General features: G+C 49.9%; 2 protein-coding genes across 5 annotated transcripts in view; one reads left to right on the forward strand and one right to left on the reverse strand.

The window, feature by feature from the left end:
* LOC106576002 (disintegrin and metalloproteinase domain-containing protein 22) overlaps positions 1–17665 on the forward strand; it is a 107882-nt gene that overhangs the window by 71681 nt on the left and 18536 nt on the right. For both annotated transcript variants that reach the window (XM_045698510.1, XM_045698520.1), the window contains exons 7-12: positions 6879–6948; positions 7353–7429; positions 7714–7788; positions 7938–8009; positions 9092–9258; positions 17506–17590. In XM_045698510.1, coding sequence (XP_045554466.1) covers positions 6879–6948; positions 7353–7429; positions 7714–7788; positions 7938–8009; positions 9092–9258; positions 17506–17590 — 546 coding nt within the window. The remainder of the gene's footprint in view (positions 1–6878; positions 6949–7352; positions 7430–7713; positions 7789–7937; positions 8010–9091; positions 9259–17505; positions 17591–17665) is intronic.
* Positions 3973–6699, reverse strand: LOC106576019 (claudin-12). 3 transcript variants are annotated; one of them, XM_014152818.2, is made up of 3 exons: positions 6548–6699; positions 5339–5599; positions 3973–5175 (listed from the first exon to the last, which is right to left on the reverse strand). In XM_014152818.2, exons 2-3 carry the CDS (start codon positions 5555–5557, stop codon positions 4522–4524), a joined length of 873 nt encoding a protein of 290 aa, XP_014008293.1. In that variant the 5' UTR covers positions 5558–5599; positions 6548–6699; the 3' UTR covers positions 3973–4521. The 3 variants fall into 3 exon arrangements, with proteins under 3 accessions (XP_014008293.1, XP_014008313.1, XP_014008303.1); XM_014152838.2 differs by having other exon boundaries at positions 5339–5594; positions 6548–6688; XM_014152828.2 differs by lacking the exon at positions 6548–6699 and adding an exon at positions 6279–6541.

Genomic DNA, 17665 nt, shown 5'->3' on the forward strand with positions numbered 1-17665 from the left:
AGAAAGGTTGTGGTGATCAGCATCACAGAATGTAACATTCCAAAAACAGCCCTGGATGGTGGATTGGCTGGCTTACAAAGAACCAGTCATCTCATGGGGATGCTCAGTGGATTCCCTCTCTGTACCCAGGACTTCCCAGACTACCCAGTTCCTCAGACTGTGCTGGGGCCAGGGCTAGTTGGGAAGGTGTGGGGGATGGGGCTTGATGGAGACGCGGTGGTGAGGGTGGAGGGTGTGAAGACGGGGGGGGTGGAGCTGATAGCCTATGAATGTGCAGGTTTGGAGGGGAGGGTAGTGGTGGTGAAGGGGGTTGAGGACTAGGGGGATCCTTTGTGGCCTTTCGCCAACCCCCTTCATGCACTCTAATGCAACACACACACGAACACAGGATGAATCCTTGGAACTCCTAAGCCTGAATGAAAGGGGTGCTGCTGCCCCCCCCCCCACACTTTATATTAATTCATCAGAGATACGGTCTCCCCCAGCAACCCAGGCCACGGCCTGTTTTTTTGTCCAAGGACATCTGAGCCCATCTGTGTGAGACCCTAATCCTACTCACGACACACACCCCGTGGAGTGTGTGTGTGTGTGTGTGTTTGTAGGCGGTTGTCCCCCCAAACTGCTATCCTACCTCACCAAAAAGGGATTCATCAGGAAACAAAGACAATTGGACAAGAGAACATTATACAGCATTCATTTGAGATTACTGTTTCTTAACAAAGTCCAAACATTAACAGGCATATTCATGTGTACAAAACATTATTCTACATAGCTCACATATTCTGAAATTAAACTGCATATTAATATATACATAGATATCATGAAACAGAATAATAAAGAACAGACATGATACAGATTGATCTGTCAGTTCTGTTCTGTATAGAAATCTACCATCACATTGACATGAACTGCAGCATTTAGGTTTGCGATCCACCACTAATCACATTGGCAACATGAAAGAGTGAGATTAAACAGAGCACTGCTTGGTGTGAAGAGTGTCTGTGGGATGATGAGAGATGGTGTCTGTCCTTAGGGGGTTGTGACACACATCAAAGACTGTAACACAATGGAGAGAGCTCACTCATCGAAGACTGTATATGATGATAGAGATAGCTCACTGCCTGGTTGTTTCTGCCTGCACTGATGTGGAGGAAGCTGTTCTCTATGGACAAAGGCTGAGTGGGTTTAGGCCTCCCTGCGTGTAAGTGCTCCCAAGAGGTCTGGACCTTAATGGCAGACCTTCAGAGCATGGTTGCTGGTTCAAGCCCATTCCCAAGGCACATGTTAGCACTGGTTTTAAATAGTACTGGTGTAGTTTGTTCATACTGTTATTACAGTGTTCTATTCAGGCCAAGTCCCTAAAGGAAACACCATGTTATCAGTGGCAGGGACTAACTCCCTCAGGTTGGAAGAAACCTACTCTCAACTCCTCATTGTCTTTGCTACCAGAATGTTAACTATAGTCTTGTCTCTGCTCTTCATGCTGCTTCAGTCCTTACCAGAACAATATGTCTGTCTTGGTTCAGAGTGTAGCCAGGGTTACCAGAACAATATGTCTGTCTTGGTTCAGAGTGTAGCCAGGGTTACCAGAACAATATGTCTGTCTTGGTTCAGAGTGTAGCCAGGGTTAACAGAACAATATGTCTGTCTTGGTACAGAGTGTAGCCAGTGTTATCAGAACAATATGTCTGTCTTGGTTCAGAGTTTAGCCAGGGTTAACAGAACAATATGTCTGTCTTGGTACAGAGTGTAGCCAGTGTTATCAGAACAATATGTCTGTCTTGGTTCAGAGTGTAGCCAGGATTACCAGAACAATATGTCTGTCTTGGTACACAGTGTAGCCAGGGAACAGTTCTTAGTGGACCTTGCAGTGTCAGAAATCCTTTGGTGTCCTCAGCCTTCAGTGACAGCTAGCCTCTCAGCGGGTTGCTAACGCTCACGGTTCACTGTCTGTCGCGTCTGTCACTCCAAGATGTGACAGCGGACTTCATGGGGTCAGACAAGGCTGTGTATGTGTGTGTGTGTGTGTGTGTGCGTGCGTGCGTGCGTGCGTGTGTCTCTCAGTCAGAGACGAGGCAGCATGCTGTCATCACCGTCTCTGAATCAAACAATAATAACAAACTGACCTGGTGAGAAAAACTGAAATTAAAAAGTGCTGTCAGGTTTTTCTAGGCCCTATATTTCCATGTACTGTGCCACTATGTGTCGCTGACTGTGTAAATAGGATGGGCCAGCAACCAACACTGCTCCCTAGAATATGTACGAATCATAGCCTATTAGCCCGTAAAGGATTTTTTAAATAAATGCTTTAAAATGCACTTTCTATTCCCGAAGGCCACAAAATGTCTCATTTCCATCCGTCTTTCAAATAGCAACTCATTGGGTGAGTTACAGGGACCAATCCAGCCCTACTTATCAGTGCAGATCAAGGCGAGGATACTATTGGGATGTCCTGCTGGGAAGCCAGGTGAACAGACCTTACAGCCCATTAATCACTACTCTGACTGATCAATAAAGTGCCAAAGTGGAGCAATAACCAGCTGACACAGCACTAACCCTGAGGACCGGAAACAACCCATTACCCTGCTGCTTGTAATCCAATCTGCCTGCCAGATAAACCCAGCTCCATCTCAACCAGCCCTCTCTGTCTCTCAGCCGTTTGGCTGAACAGTTTCACCCAGTTCAAATCACAGCACGCCCGGCTAAATGACTCCAACTAATACATTCACTCAGAATCACTGCAAACAGGTGACTCATTTTAGTGTGGCCTTTCTCTGGCCCTGTTAATCATGTTAAGTACGGTAAATACATCTCTGGTGGTACTGTGACACCAGTATTAGTCATCATCGGCCGTGACGAGGAACACTGATAGTTTTAGATAAACATTTTTAGAAAAAAGTCTGGTGAACAAAGATATTTTCCATAGAGATAAGAACATTAGACTGTACATGCAGTACTGCAACAGAGAGAGCATGTCGGATATGTTATGACTGATACAATGGGTATTTAAGATTAAGTCAACACACGAGTTAGAGGACAGTTTGGTCAAAACTAGTGTTTAGGGATAGAATGCAACATAAATCACAGAATCCTTTCTCTAGATTGTAGAATCATAAGAAGCCCAGTGCATTCAGTCAGTGTTCTACCATTTTAGAACCAGCACAGCCAATGGAATGTGATGTTACAGTGTAGTGAGCCCCCCTCCCCTTCATGTGAAATCAATGACAGTTTATTTTTATTTAACTAGGCAAGTCAGTGAAGAACACATTCTTATTTACAATGACGGCCTACCCCGGACAACGCTGGGCCAATTGTGCGCCGCCCTATGGACTCCCAATCATGGAGATACAGCCTGGAATCGAACCAGGGTCTGTAGTGACACCTCTAGCACTGAGATGCATTGCCTTAGACCGCTGCGCCACTCGGGAGCCCAGTAGTGGATGAATGAAGTGGAAACAAGAGTAGCTCAACGTTTGCTGACACAGCTCAGTGTAGACTCTTACAATTTGACAAAAAGAACAGGCGACAGATGATGGCAGTGTACCGGAGCTAAAATAAGATGGTCATTTTGACGTTCCTTTGGTCTGAGTAGCAGACAGAGCCACAGAGGAGCAGTATGTGTTCTGCTTCAATCATATCTCCCAGGCACCTTAACAAAGGAGACAGATCAACAACTACCTTCATGATATAGCACTGTGACATCTGCTGATGTCATCTATACATTTGATTGATATACGGTGGCATCATGATGTGAATTAGATACAAAATGATCTAATTTATGTCTACATATAAAAAGTAATGGCCTTAGAGCCACTGCTGTACTGTTGATGGGTAAATAGTATGAGAGTCATTTCGACATTCCCACGTCATCTCACGTTACAGCATATTATAACATCTCCAACGCCCAAAAACAGCATGTGTATAAAACTAGCACAACAAAAGAAACATGTTACAGTATTAATACAACACACACAGGATAACTAAGCAATGTAATATGGCTGTTCTGAACAAGGCACAGCAGTAGTGTTTCTTCACAGACCAACACATTAAAACAACAGGCACATCAAAGCAATCACAGTCAATGTCACTCCCTTTTACCTCACTACATCAAGTTACCTCACGGTTAAAGTACAGTTTAGTTCATTTCTTAGCAGTTGAAACATTAGTGAACACAATATACACAATGTAGAAATGCTATGAGGTTTCAAGCAGATTTACATTAAGAAGAGATGTACAAATAGGTGCGATTAGAAAATATTGTTTTCAATCAAAACGTAACAGTGAATTCAGACATCATTATGGGGCATCTCTGGTGTCCTTTCACCAGATGTGGAGCCAGCATATTAAACTGTGTCTAACAGTGCAGTGCTTGGTCGAGTGATGCAGAGTTGTATTTCTAGTGCAGACTGACCAACAGTCATATCCTTCATTTATATTGCACTAACAGTACACACCCTTTACAGGAGACAGGACAGCTAAATGGAACCAGGACTCAGTGTTCTTGCAGCAGCCCTCCCTCCCTCAGAGGCCTTGTGTTAGAACAGGGATGTCTATCTCTATGCCAGACATGCGTGAGCGTGTGGAGTAGCGGTGGCCTACGCTCTGAGGGTAGCCCTGGGAGGGAGCGTAGGGCTGGGCATCCATCACAGTGGGGACGTACCCCTGTGGAGGGAAGGTCTGAGGGGGGCCGTAGACGGGGGAGGGGGGGTACCCATTGGCTGTGAGGGGCTGGGTGGAGAGGGAGTTAGGGAGTGTGGGTAGAGGCAGCCAGAAGGGAGAGGGTAGCTTCTTACACATGCAGTACCACATGAACATCAGCAGGGCGGCGAGCATGAGGCCGCCGGAACAGCCGATGGCCCCGTAGACCGCGAACCCGTCTGAGAAGATGCGGTCGTACTTGATGTTCATCTCCTTGGTCCGGAACAGGAACCACACGGAGGGCGCCAGGGCGATAGCACCGCCCAGGAACAGGAACATCCCAGCCACTAGGTGGCAGCCTGCGCTGTTGACCAGACAGCGGGTACTCTTGATGTCTGTCTCAGCCTTATCAGAGCAGCAGCAGGTCTTAGACATGCCTGCCATACACAGCACCAGGGCCAGGGAGCCAAACAGTAGCCCAGTCGGCAGGCAGAACTGGAGCAGTCTCAGGTCCAACTGGTCCACTTTAGAATACCACTGTGGGGAGAAGGAATAAATGAGAAATGATTTATGCAAATCTCAAATGGCACCCTGTTTCCTGTATAGTGCACTACTTTAGAGCCCTATTTGGCAGTGCACCATATGGGGGGAATATGGGATGCTGTATGTCCTTATGATTGTGCGATCATCAGACCCGTACCTCTGAGTCATAGTAGTAGCAGCCAGAGTAGCCATCTTGTTTCACACACTTGGCCCACAGGCCGTCATAGACGCTGATGTTCTTGGCGTTTTTGTTGAAGGTGACAAGTCGTGTCACTCGCCACTGTGGGATCAGCGCCGCCACAGCGATGCCGCCCACGGAGATGAAGGCGATGATGAAGGAGAAGGCATTGGTGGCGTGGATGTCCCGGCACGACATGGCCGCCGCAGACAGGAAGTGATGTCAACAGGACTTCCTGTTCTTTTGGATAAAGAGAAAAAGGGAAAACGAGAGAGGGAGAACAGTACTCAGTCAGATGAACTGGTCATCCAGATTTAGAGGCCTGTTTACTTCTGAATATAAATATGTGACAGAGCATTTCCTATCCTGCATGGCAGGGAGACCTTTCTGCTTGACAACAATCCATAGCATTACACTGTACTCTTGAAAACAGCATCAAAGTTTACGCCACTGAGGGAGGTGACCCAGCTACAGGCAAACCCCTTATATGTTCCTATTCACTAACACAGTTGACCTAGAATCTGCATGACTGAAAACAATGCTCTCATTTCATTGGAACTCAGACACTTACAAACTAAGCCTATTAGGCAAGTACTGCAGTACTACTCCACAACAGGGGCTGTCCAGAAAAACAATGGACAATAGACTGGTCTACCCTTTACTACCGTTGACAATGGTTGTTGCGCCGTAATGCAGTAAACTCAATTGTCTCAAAGTAGAACCAGTTATTTACCAATGTGTAACTTGCTCACTATGTTTACAGCGCTAGAATATAACGTTAACTTACTGTGTGGATGTTCTACTGAGCAGACTGGCATAACATGACAGACACGTAATAAGAATTCAGTAGTGAATGTGTGTAGTCAGTTAGCTAATTAGATAGCTATCATTCAATTAGCTAGTTAGCCTACTAACTTACTTTAGTTGTTCTCCCCGTATGCTTGTGAAGTTGTGGATATGTAATTTAGCTGTGATGTCTTCTACATGCAGTTGTTCAAACTATGTTGATACAACCTAGCAATCATTAACCAGCTGACAAGCTAGCTAATAATAAGTTAGCATCAGCTAGCTAACGTTAGCTAGAAACCTGTTGCGCCCTGGATTGTCAAAAAGATGGGACTAGCTAGCTAAACGCTAGAGCTCACAGAAGCTCAGCTGACTCTGAAAAAGAGAGGTCGAACTTCATACCTTTGATTTTTGTAACGTTAACGCGTTTATTAGGGAGAAATCGCAGCCATTCCAAATTGTTGTTGAGTTTTTCAGTTCCAAGGAGCGGTTTCCCGTCCGTAGCGCACTCGCTTCTTGCGCGTCCCCGTGGTTGTCAAGAGAATGTAACTTCACCCGCGCGTTCATATTCACATTGTACTGGCCTGGGTCTGTGTGGTTGCTGATGACAGACAGCGCACTTTATTCAATTTATATGAATATACATGGTTGGATGATTAAAAAAAATATATACAAAAAAAGGAGAGAAAATAATGAATAATGACCCTCCACCTTTCTTTCTAATGTCTTGCAGGGTGATGTCCAGATCCACATGATCTATAAATCAGCAGGACAAGAGGCAGCAGCTTACTTCCTTCCTAATGGTAAGGTATCTGCTGTAAGAGTTATGAGGGGTGGATTCAATTAAACAAACTATTGGAAAACTAATAAATGAAATAAATATTGCAAAACTGTTAGTTTTGGCCACAAAATCTGATTGCTTACCATGAGTTGCAGCTGAACTAATATCCAGTATCAGAGCCTTAGGCCTACAGAAACACATAAGCCTGAGTAAACATAATATTTTTTTTAATGAAATGTATGCATTCACTACTGTAAGTCGCTCTGGATAAGAGCGTCTGCTAAATGACTAAAATGTAATGTAAATGTAATGTAAATGCATAGCTTGGTTACTGTTAGATGTGGAGAATGTTATAGTGAATGTTATCGCCCTATACGCTAACAAACAATAATACACTAACCCTCCTTTGTTTTTGTTTTTCCCCAGTTGACCTCCCAGAGCCTCCTTTCCCCAGCCCTCCATTTCCTGGGTCAAAGGTCATCCACCGGAGGAAGAAGAGACAGGTGAGTGAAAACTGTGGAATGCCCCAGGTTTTCCTCCTACCATCCTTATGGTCACAGTTATGGATGAGTCATAATTTACTGTAACTGGGGAAGGAATGCTGAGAAAGGACTCATCTTGAGTTCTCTGTGTGTGTGTGTGTGTGTGTGTGTGTGTGTGTGTGTGTGTGTGTGTGTGTGTGTGTGTGTGTGTGTGTGTGTGTGTGTGTGTGTGTGTGTGTGTGTGTGTGTGTGTCTGTGTGTTAGATCCATTGAAGCTTACAGTCTGCTCTGTGTTGCTCTCGTAGGCCCCACGGGTTGGAGGCAGTGTGGCCGAGGAGACCAAGTACATCGAGCTGATGGTGATCAATGACCATCTGATGGTGAGAGCAGTCTGTCTGTGTGTGTTTGTGTGTGTGTGCTCTTTCTTTCACTGATGTTACCCCCATTAAAGAAGCTAGGGGTTCAGGTATAAGGCTGAATATCTCTCTCTCTCTCTCTCTCTCTCTCTCTTCTCTCTCTCTCTCTCTAGTATAAAAAGCATCGTCTCTCTGTTGGTCAGACGAATAACTACGCTAAGTCTGTGGTCAATATGGCTGATATGGTAAGTTACCTAAACATAATATTTTTGGTATTGGATATTTTGTCAGCTAGCAGTGGCTATCTGGCCTCCATGAGCTACATGAGCCTAGAGACAGTAGACTCATCTGGTCTTTAGAATCTCGACCGATCAAGGGCGGAATCTTCAGTGTCACCGTCTGCAACGATAACTGGTCTCCTCAGCCCCATCTGTCTGCTGTGCTGCTGAAATCTGATAGGCCCGTTGCAGAGGAACAGGGTCACATTTGAAAGCTGATAGGCTGGTCATATCTGTTTGCATACCCTTGAGATTTAGTGATGACACAAAAAGGATGCTATATAGGGAATGGTGTGTGTTTGATAGATTTTTTGTTTTAAGAATAGAACTGAAAGCGTCCCTGTCCACTGTGCATTGTTGATTTAATGCAATGTTCTTGGCTTACTGTGCAACCACAAACAGACAAACAGACAGGCCTAAATACAGACAACAGTGACCCTTCCTGTACCCTCCCTCTCCTCAGTCCATCCCTCGCTCCTCTCTGTGCACCTGAGCCTAAAAACAAACAACAATCATCCCCTCCCTTCCTCTCCTCCATCAATCCTCTCCTTTCTCCCCTCTCCATCTCTGTCCATGTGAGACTACTGCTGGAATTCAGCTAAATCAATCCGTCTTTACAGGTGTCCTTTCCTCCCTCCCCTCACCGTCTCCACTGTTTATCTGGGCAGTCAAACAGGTTGTTTAATAGATTTTCATCCTATTCAGGCAAACATGTTCTCTCACTGTGCCACTCGTCCACATTGTGTCCTTTGAAGAGACTATTAGCCTCTGTTGATTCTGTCTGGCCACGGAGCAGTGTTCTCATAAGCTGCTCAGATTAGAATCACAAACACTAGCATTATTTGTTGTTATCCCCCCAGACATAAGTCTGTTTGGAATGGATGTTTTCATTAGATCTCAGTCAGCTTTCAAAGTCATTTAGGTCATTGAAGTAGTTTGAGGAAATGTTTTGATGTCAGTCAACTCTCAAGAGACAGACAGCACCGTATTTCCTGCAGCTGTTCTGTTGGTCTGATGTTTGGTGTTCTGATGTTACCCTCCCTTCCCAGATCTTCAAGGAGCAGCTCAACACCCGCATCGTGCTGGTTGCCATGGAGACGTGGGCGGCTGACAACCGGTTCAACATCGACGACGACCCCATGGTGACCTTGAGGGAGTTCATGAAGTACAGACGAGACTTCATCAAGGAGAAGTGTGACTCCGTGCATCTTTTCTCGTAAGCCTGTCTGTCTCTGTGTGGGGTGGGGGAGAGGGGGTGGTATGGGTTCTGTCTGTCTCTGTGTGGGGTGGGGAGAGGGGTTGGTATGGGTTCTGTCTGTCTCTGTGTGGGGTGGGGGAGAGGGGGTGGTATGGGTTCTGTCTGTCTCTGTGTGGGGTGGAGGAGAGGGGGTGGTATGGGTTCTGTCTGTCTCTGTGTGGGGTGGGGTAGAGGGGGTGGTATGGGTTCTGTCTGTCTCTGTGTGGGGGGGGGTATGGGTTCTGTCTGTCTCTGTGTTGGGGGGGGTATGGGTTCTGTCTGTCTCTGTGTGGGGTGGGGAGAGGGGGTGGTATGGGTTCTGTCTGTCTCTGTGTGGGGTGGGGGAGAGGGGGTGGTATGGGTTCTGTCTGTCTCTGTGTGGGGTGGGGAAGAGGGGGTGGTATGGGTTCTGTCTGTCTCTGTGTGGGGTGGGGGAGAGGGGGTGGTATGGGTTCTGTCTGTCTCTGTGTGGGGTGGGGGAGAGGGGGTGGTATGGGTTCTGTCAGTCTCTGTGTGGGGTGGAGGAGAGGGGGTGGTATGGTTTCTGTCTGTCTCTGTGTGGGGTGGGGGAGAGGGGGTTAGGGGTTCTGTCTGTCTCTATGTGGGGTGGGGGAGAGGGGGTTGGGGGTTCTGTCTGTCTCTGTGTGGGGTGGGGGAGAGGGGGTGGTATGGGTTCTGTCTGTCTCTGTGTGGGGTGGGGGAGAGGGGGTGGTATGGGTTCTGTCTGTCTCTGTGTGTGGTGGGGGAGAGGGGGTGGTATGGGTTCTGTCTGTCTCTGTGTGGGGTGGGGGAGAGGGGGTGGTATGGGTTCTGTCTGTCTCTGTGTGGGGTGGGGGAGAGGTAGTGGTATGGGTTCTGTCTGTCTCTGTTTGGGGTGGGGGAGAGGGGGTGGTATGGGTTCTGTCTGTCTCTGTGTGGGGTGGAGGAGAGGGGGTGGTATGGGTTCTGTCTGTCTCTGTGTGGGGTGGGGGAGAGGGGGTGGTATGGGTTCTGTCTGTCTCTGTGTGGGGTGGAGGAGAGGGGGTGGTATGGGTTCTGTCTGTCTCTGTGTGGGGTGGAGGAGAGGGGGTGGTATGGGTTCTGTCTGTCTCTGTGTGGGATGGGGAGAGGGGGTGGTATGGGTTCTGTCTGTCTCTGTGTGGGGTGGAGGAGAGGGAGTGGTATGGGTTCTGTCTGTCTCTGTGTGGGGGGAGAGGGGGTGGTATGGGTTCTGTCTGTCTCTGTGTGGGGTGGGGGAGAGGGGGTGGTATGGGTTCTGTCTGTCTCTGTGTGGGGTGGGGGAGAGGGGGTGGTATGGGTTCTGTCTGTCTCTGTGTGGGGTGGGGGAGAGGGGGTAGTGTGGGTTCTGTCTGTCTCTGTGTGGGGTGGAGGAGAGGGAGTGGTATGGGTTCTGTCTGTCTCTGTGTGGGGGGAGAGGGGGTGGTATGGGTTCTGTCTGTCTCTGTGTGGGGTGGGGGAGAGGGGGTGGTATGGGTTCTGTCTGTCTCTGTGTGGGGTGGGGGAGAGGGGGTGGTATGGGTTCTGTCTGTCTCTGTGTGGGGTGGGGAGAGGGGGTAGTGTGGGTTCTGTCTGTCTCTGTGTGGGGTGGAGGAGAGGGGGTGGTATGGGTTCTGTCTGTCTCTGTGTGGGGTGGAGGAGAGGGGGTGGTATGGGTTCTGTCTGTCTCTGTGTGGGGTGGAGGAGAGAGGGTGGTATGGGTTCTGTCTGTCTCTGTGTGGGGTGGAGGAGAGGGGGTGGTATGGGTTATGTCTGTCTCTGTGTGGGGTGGGGAGAGGGGGTTAGGGGTTCTGTCTGTCTGTCTCTGTGTGGGGTGGGGAGAGAGGGTGGTATGGGTTCTGTCTGTCTCTTGGTTGGGGGGGAGAGGGGGTTAGGGGTTCTGTCTGTCTCTGTGTGGGGGGGAGAGGGGGTGGTATGGGTTCTGTCTGTCTCTGTGTGGGGTGGGGGAGAGGGGGTGGTATGGGTTCTGTCTGTCTCTGTGTGGGGTGGGGGAGAGGGGGTAGTGTGGGTTCTGTCTGTCTCTGTGTGGGGTGGAGGAGAGGGGGTGGTATGGGTTCTGTCTGTCTCTGTGTGGGGTGGGGGAGAGGGGGTGGTGTGGGTTCTGTCTGTCTCTGTGTGGGGTGGGGGAGAGGGGGTAGTGTGGGTTCTGTCTGTCTCTGTGTGGGGTGGGGGAGAGGGGGTGGTATGGGTTCTGTCTGTCTCTGTGTGGGGTGGGGAGAGGGGGTGGTATGGGTTCTGTCTGTCTCTGTGTGGGGTGGGGGAGAGGGGGTGGTATGGGTTCTGTGTGTCTCTGTGTGGGGTGGAGGAGAGGGGGTGGTATGGGTTCTGTCTGTCTCTGTGTGGGGTGGAGGAGAGGGGGTGGTATGGGTTCTGTCTGTCTCTGTGTGGGGTGGAGGAGAGGGGGTGGTATGGGTTATGTCTGTCTCTGTGTGGGGTGGGGGAGAGAGGGTGGTATGGGTTCTGTCTGTCTCTGTGTGGGGTGGGGAGAGGGGGTGGTATGGGTTCTGTCTGTCTCTGTGTGGGGTGGGGGAGAGGGGGTGGTATGGGTTCTGTGTGTCTCTGTGTGGGGTGGAGGAGAGGGGGTGGTATGGGTTCTGTCTGTCTCTGTGTGGGGTGGAGGAGAGGGGGGTGGTATGGGTTCTGTCTGTCTCTGTGTGGGGTGGAGGAGAGGGGGTGGTATGGGTTATGTCTGTCTCTGTGTGGGGTGGGGGAGAGGGGGTTAGGGGTTCTGTCTGTCTCTGTGTGGGGTGGGGGAGAGAGGGTGGTATGGGTTCTGTCTGTCTCTTGGTGGGGGGGGGGGTTGGGGTTCTGTGGTGGGGGGAGAGGGGGTGGTATGGGTTCTGTCTGTCTCTGTGTGGGGTGGGGGAGAGGGGGTGGTATGGGTTCTGTCTGTCTCTGTGTGGGGTGGAGGAGAGGGGGTGGTATGGGTTCTGTCTGTCTCTGTGTGGGGTGGGAGGGGGGTAGTGTGGGTTCTGTCTGTCTCTGTGTGGGGTGGAGGAGAGGGGGTGGTATGGGTTCTGTCTGTCTCTGTGTGGGGTGGAGGAGAGGGGGTGGTATGGGTTCTGTCTGTCTCTGTGTGGGGTGGGGAGAGGGGGTGGTGTGGGTTCTGTCTGTCTCTGTGTGGGGTGGGGGAGAGGGGGTGGTATGGGTTCTGTCTGTCTCTGTGGGGTGGGGGAGAGGGGGTGGTATGGGTTCTGTCTGTCTCTGTGTGGGGTGGGGAGAGGGGGTGGTATGGGTTCTGTCTGTCTCTGTGTGGGGTGGAGGAGAGGGGGTTAGGGGTTCTGTCTGTCTCTGTGTGGGGTGGGGTAGAGGGGGTGGTATGGGTTCTGTCTGTCTCTGTGTGGGGGGGGGGTATGGGTTCTGTCTGTCTCTGTGTGGGGTGGGGGAGAGGGGGTGGTATGGGTTCTGTCTGTCTCTGTGTGGGGTGGGGGAGAGGGGTTGGGGGTTCTGTCTGTCTCTATGTGGGGTGGGGAGAGGGGGTGGTATGGGTTCTGTCTGTCTCTGTGTGGGGTGGGGAAGAGGGGGTGGTATGGGTTCTGTCTGTCTCTGTGTGGGGTGGGGAGAGGGGTTAGGGGTCTGTCTGTCTCTGTGTGGGGTGGGGAGAGGGGGTGGTATGGGTTCTGTCTGTCTCTGTGTGTGGTGGGGGAGAGGGGGTGGTATGGGTTCTGTCTGTCTCTGTGTGGGGTGGGGAAGAGGGGGTGGTATGGGTTCTGTCAGTCTCTGTGTGGGGTGGAGGAGAGGGGGTGGTATGGTTTCTGTCTGTCTCTGTGTGGGGTGGGGGAGAGGGGGTTAGGGGTTCTGTCTGTCTCTATGTGGGGTGGGGAGAGGGGGGTTGGGGGTTCTGTCTGTCTCTGTGTGGGGCGGGGGAGAGGGGGTGGTATGGGTTCTGTCTGTCTCTGTGTGGGGTGGGGGAGAGGGGGTGGTATGGGTTCTGTCTGTCTCTGTGTGTGGTGGGGAGAGGGGGGTGGTATGGGTTCTGTCTGTCTCTGTGTGGGGTGGGGGAGAGGGGGGTGGTATGGGTTCTGTCTGTCTCTGTGTGGGGTGGGGGAGAGGTAGTGGTATGGGTTCTGTCTGTCTCTGTTTGGGGTGGGGAGAGGGGGTGGTATGGGTTCTGTCTGTCTCTGTGTGGGGTGGAGGAGGGGGGTGGTATGGGTTCTGTCTGTCTCTGTGTGGGATGGGGAGAGGGGGTGGTATGGGTTCTGTCTGTCTCTGTGTGGGGTGGAGGAGAGGGAGTGGTATGGGTTCTGTCTGTCTCTGTGTGGGGTGGGGGAGAGGGGGTGGTATGGGTTCTGTCTGTCTCTGTGTGGGGTGGGGAGAGGGGGTGGTATGGGTTCTGTCTGTCTCTGTGTGGGGTGGGGAGAGGGGGTAGTGTGGGTTCTGTCTGTCTCTGTGTGGGGTGGAGGAGAGGGGGTGGTATGGGTTCTGTCTGTCTCTGTGTGGGGTGGAGGAGAGGGGGTGGTATGGGTTCTGTCTGTCTCTGTGTGGGGTGGAGGAGAGGGGGTGGTATGGGTTATGTCTGTCTCTGTGTGGGGTGGGGGAGAGGGGGTGGTATGGGTTCTGTCTGTCTCTTGGTTGGGGGGAGAGGGGGTTAGGGGTTCTGTCTGTCTCTGTGTGGGGGGGGAGAGGGGGTGGTATGGGTTCTGTCTGTCTCTGTGTGGGGTGGGGGAGAGAGGGTGGTATGGGTTCTGTCTGTCTCTTGGTTGGGGGGAGAGGGGGTTAGGGGTTCTGTCTGTCTCTGTGTGGGGGGGAGAGGGGGTGGTATGGGTTCTGTCTGTCTCTGTGTGGGGTGGGGGAGAGGGGGTGGTATGGGTTCTGTCTGTCTCTGTGTGGGGTGGGGAGAGGGGGTAGTGTGGGTTCTGTCTGTCTCTGTGTGGGGTGGAGGAGAGGGGGTGGTATGGGTTCTGTCTGTCTCTGTGTGGGGTGGGGGAGAGGGGGTGGTGTGGGTTCTGTCTGTCTCTGTGTGGGGTGGGGGAGAGGGGGTGGTATGGGTTCTGTCTGTCTCTGTGTGGGGTGGGGGAGAGGGGGTGGTATGGGTTCTGTGTGTCTCTGTGTGGGGTGGAGGAGAGGGGGTGGTATGGGTTCTGTCTGTCTCTGTGTGGGGTGGAGGAGAGGGGGTGGTATGGGTTCTGTCTGTCTCTGTGTGGGGTGGAGGAGAGGGGGTGGTATGGGTTATGTCTGTCTCTGTGTGGGGTGGGGAGAGGGGGTTAGGGGTTCTGTCTGTCTCTGTGTGGGGTGGGGAGAGGGGGTGGTATGGGTTCTGTCTGTCTCTGTGTGGGGTGGAGGAGAGGGGGTTAGGGGTTCTGTCTGTCTCTGTGTGGGGGGAGAGGGGGTGGTATGGGTTCTGTCTGTCTCTGTGTGGGGTGGGGGAGAGGGGGTGGTATGGGTTCTGTCTGTCTCTGTGTGGGGTGGGAGGGGGGGTAGTGTGGGTTCTGTCTGTCTCTGTGTGGGGTGGAGGAGAGGGGGTGGTATGGGTTCTGTCTGTCTCTGTGTGGGGTGGAGGAGAGGGGGTGGTATGGGTTCTGTCTGTCTCTGTGTGGGGTGGGGGAGAGGGGGTGGTGTGGGTTCTGTCTGTCTCTGTGTGGGGTGGGGAGAGGGGGTGGTATGGGTTCTGTCTGTCTCTGTGTGGGGTGGAGGAGAGGGGGTGGTATGGGTTCTGTCTGTCTCTGTGTGGGGTGGAGGAGAGGGGGTGGTATGGGTTCTGTCTGTCTCTGTGTGGGGTGGGGAGAGGGGCTTAAGGGTTCTGTCTGTCTCTGTGTGGGGTTGGGAGAGAGGGTGGTATGGGTTCTGTCTGTCTCTTGGTTGGGGGGGAGAGGGGGTTAGGGGTTCTGTCTGTCTCTGTGTGGGGTGGGGGAGAGGGGGTGGTATGGGTTCAGCCTGTCTCTGTGTGGAGAGGGGGTGATATGGGTTCTGTCTGTCTGTCTGGGTGGGGTGGGGGAGAGGGGTTGGTATGGGTTCAGTCTGTTTCTGTGTGGAGAGGGGGTGATATGGGTTCTGTCTGTCTGTGTGGGGTGGGGGAGAGGGGGTGGTATGGGTTCAGTCTGTTTCTGTGTGGAGAGGGGGTGATATGGGTTCTGTCTGTCTGTGTGGGGTGGGGGAGAGGGGTTGGTATATGGGTTCAGTCTAGAGGTCGACCGATTAATCGGAATGGCCGATTAATAAGGGCCGATTTCAAGTTTTCATAACAATTTCATAACAATATTTTTGTTATTTGGCCAAATAGTTTTTTAAATGTATTATTATTTGTTTTTTTACACCTTTATTTAACTAGGCAAGTCAGTTAAGAACACATTCTTATTTTCAATGACGGCCTAGGAACGGTGGGTTAACTGCCTTGTTCAGGGGCAGAACGACAGATTTTTACCTTGTCAGCTCGGGGATTCAATCTTGCAACCTTACGGTTAACTAGTCCAACGCTCTAACCACCTGCTTTACATTGCACTCCACAAGGAGCCTGCCTGTTATGCAAATGCCGTAAGAAGCCAAGGTAAGTTGCTAGCTAGCATTAAACTTATCTTATAAAAAAACAATCAATCAATCAATCAATCATAATCACTAGTTAACTACACATGGTTGATGATATTACTAGTTTATCTAGCCTGTCCTGCGTTGCATATAATCGATGCGGTGCACATTTGCGAAAAAGGACTGTCGTTGCTCCAACATGTACCTAACCATAAACATCAATGCCTTTCTTAAAATCAATACACAGAAGTATATATTTTTAAACCTGCATATTTGGCTAAAAGAAATCCAGGTTAGCAGGCAATATTAACCAGGAACACATCGACAACAGCCACCCTCGAAGCAGCGTTACCCATGCAGAGCAAGGGGAACAACTACTCCAAGTCTCAGAGCGAGTGATGTTTGAAATGTTTGAAATTGTGTCACTTCTCTTGCGTTCGTTGCACGCAGAGTCAGGGTATATGCAACAGTTTGGGCCGCCTGGCTCGTTGCGAACTAATTTGCCAGAATTTTACGTAATTATAACATAACATTGAAGGTTGTGCAATGTAACAGCAATATTTAGACTTAGAGATGCCACCAGTTAGATAAAATACGGAACGGTTCCGTATTTCACTGAAAGAATAAACGTTTTGTTTTCGAGATGATAGTTTCCGGAATCGACCATATTAATGACCTAAGGCTCGTATTTCTGTGTGTTTATTATATTATAATTAAGTCTATGATTTAATATTTGATAGAGCAGTCTGACTGAGCGGTGGTAGGCACCAGCAGGCTCGTAAGTATTTATTCAAATAGCACTTTTGTGCGTTTTGCCAGCAGCTCTTCCATTGCGCCATTTATGACTTCAAGCCTATCAACTCCCGAGATTAGGCTGCTGTAACCGATGTGAAATGGCTAGTTAGTTAGCGGGGTGCGCGCTAATAGTGTTTCAAACATCACTCGCTCTGAGACTTGGAGTAGCTATTCCCCTTGCTCTACATGGGTAACGCTGCTTCGAGGGTGGCTGTTGTCGATGTGTTCCTGGTTCGAGCCCAGGTAGGAGCGAGGAGAGGGACGGAAGCTATACTGTTACACTGGCAATACTAAAGTGCCTATAAGAACATCTAATAGTCAAAGGTATATGAAATACAAATCGTATAGAGAGAAATAGTCCTATAATTCCTATAATAACTATAACCTAAAACTTCTTACCTGGGAATATTGAAGACTCATGTTAAAAGGAACCACCAGCTTTCATATGATCTCATGTTCTGAGCAAGGAGCTTAAACGTTAGCTTTCTTACATGGCACATATTGCACTTTTACATTCTTCTCCAACACTTTGTTTTTGCATTATTTAAACCAAATTGAACATGTTTCATTATTTATTTGAGGCTAAATTGATTTTATTGATGTATTATATTAAGTTAAAATAAGTGTTCGTTCAGAATAGTTGTAATTGTCATTATTCCAAATACATTTTTTTATATCGGCCGATTAATCGGCATCAGTTTTTTGGCCCTCCAATAATCGGTATTGGTATCGGCATTGAAAAATCATAATCGGCCGACCTCTAGTCAGTCTGTGTCTGAATGTGTGTATGGGGGGTCTGATGCATTTTAGTCACTTCAAACCATGCTTCCTGTCAGACTGATTTGTAATAGACTGTCATAGTCCCAAATTAAAAAGTTAACATTGGCTGTTGGTGACATCCTTATTTGACGGGACTAAAAAGTCTGGGAACCCCTGGTTTAGAGATTTAATCACTTCCTCTCTTTTTACCAGAGGGAACCGGTTCCATAGCAGCTGGGGAGGAGCTTCCTATATGGGAGGAGTCTGTTCTCTAACTAAAGGAGGAGGAGTCAATGAGGTAGGCCCCGCTTCAGGATGAAAATGGACCTTGATCAGCATCTCTTTTAGGCACAGTTTAAGAACTAATTCTCTC

The sequence above is a fragment of the Salmo salar genome, chromosome ssa02, assembly GCF_905237065.1.
Source record: "Salmo salar chromosome ssa02, Ssal_v3.1, whole genome shotgun sequence".
NCBI classification, from domain to species: Eukaryota; Metazoa; Chordata; class Actinopteri; order Salmoniformes; family Salmonidae; genus Salmo; species Salmo salar.

What these genes read in the sequence shown, in the direction of transcription:
- LOC106576019 (XM_014152818.2), bottom strand. Translation starts at nt 5,557, where the DNA reads ATGTCGTGCCGGGACATCCACGCCACCAATGCCTTCTCCTTCATCATC. An exon ending in GCTACTACTATGACTCAGAG is followed by an intron (nt 5,176 to 5,338) that starts GTACGGGTCTGA and finishes TTCTCCCCACAG; the next exon opens with TGGTATTCTAAAGTGGACCA.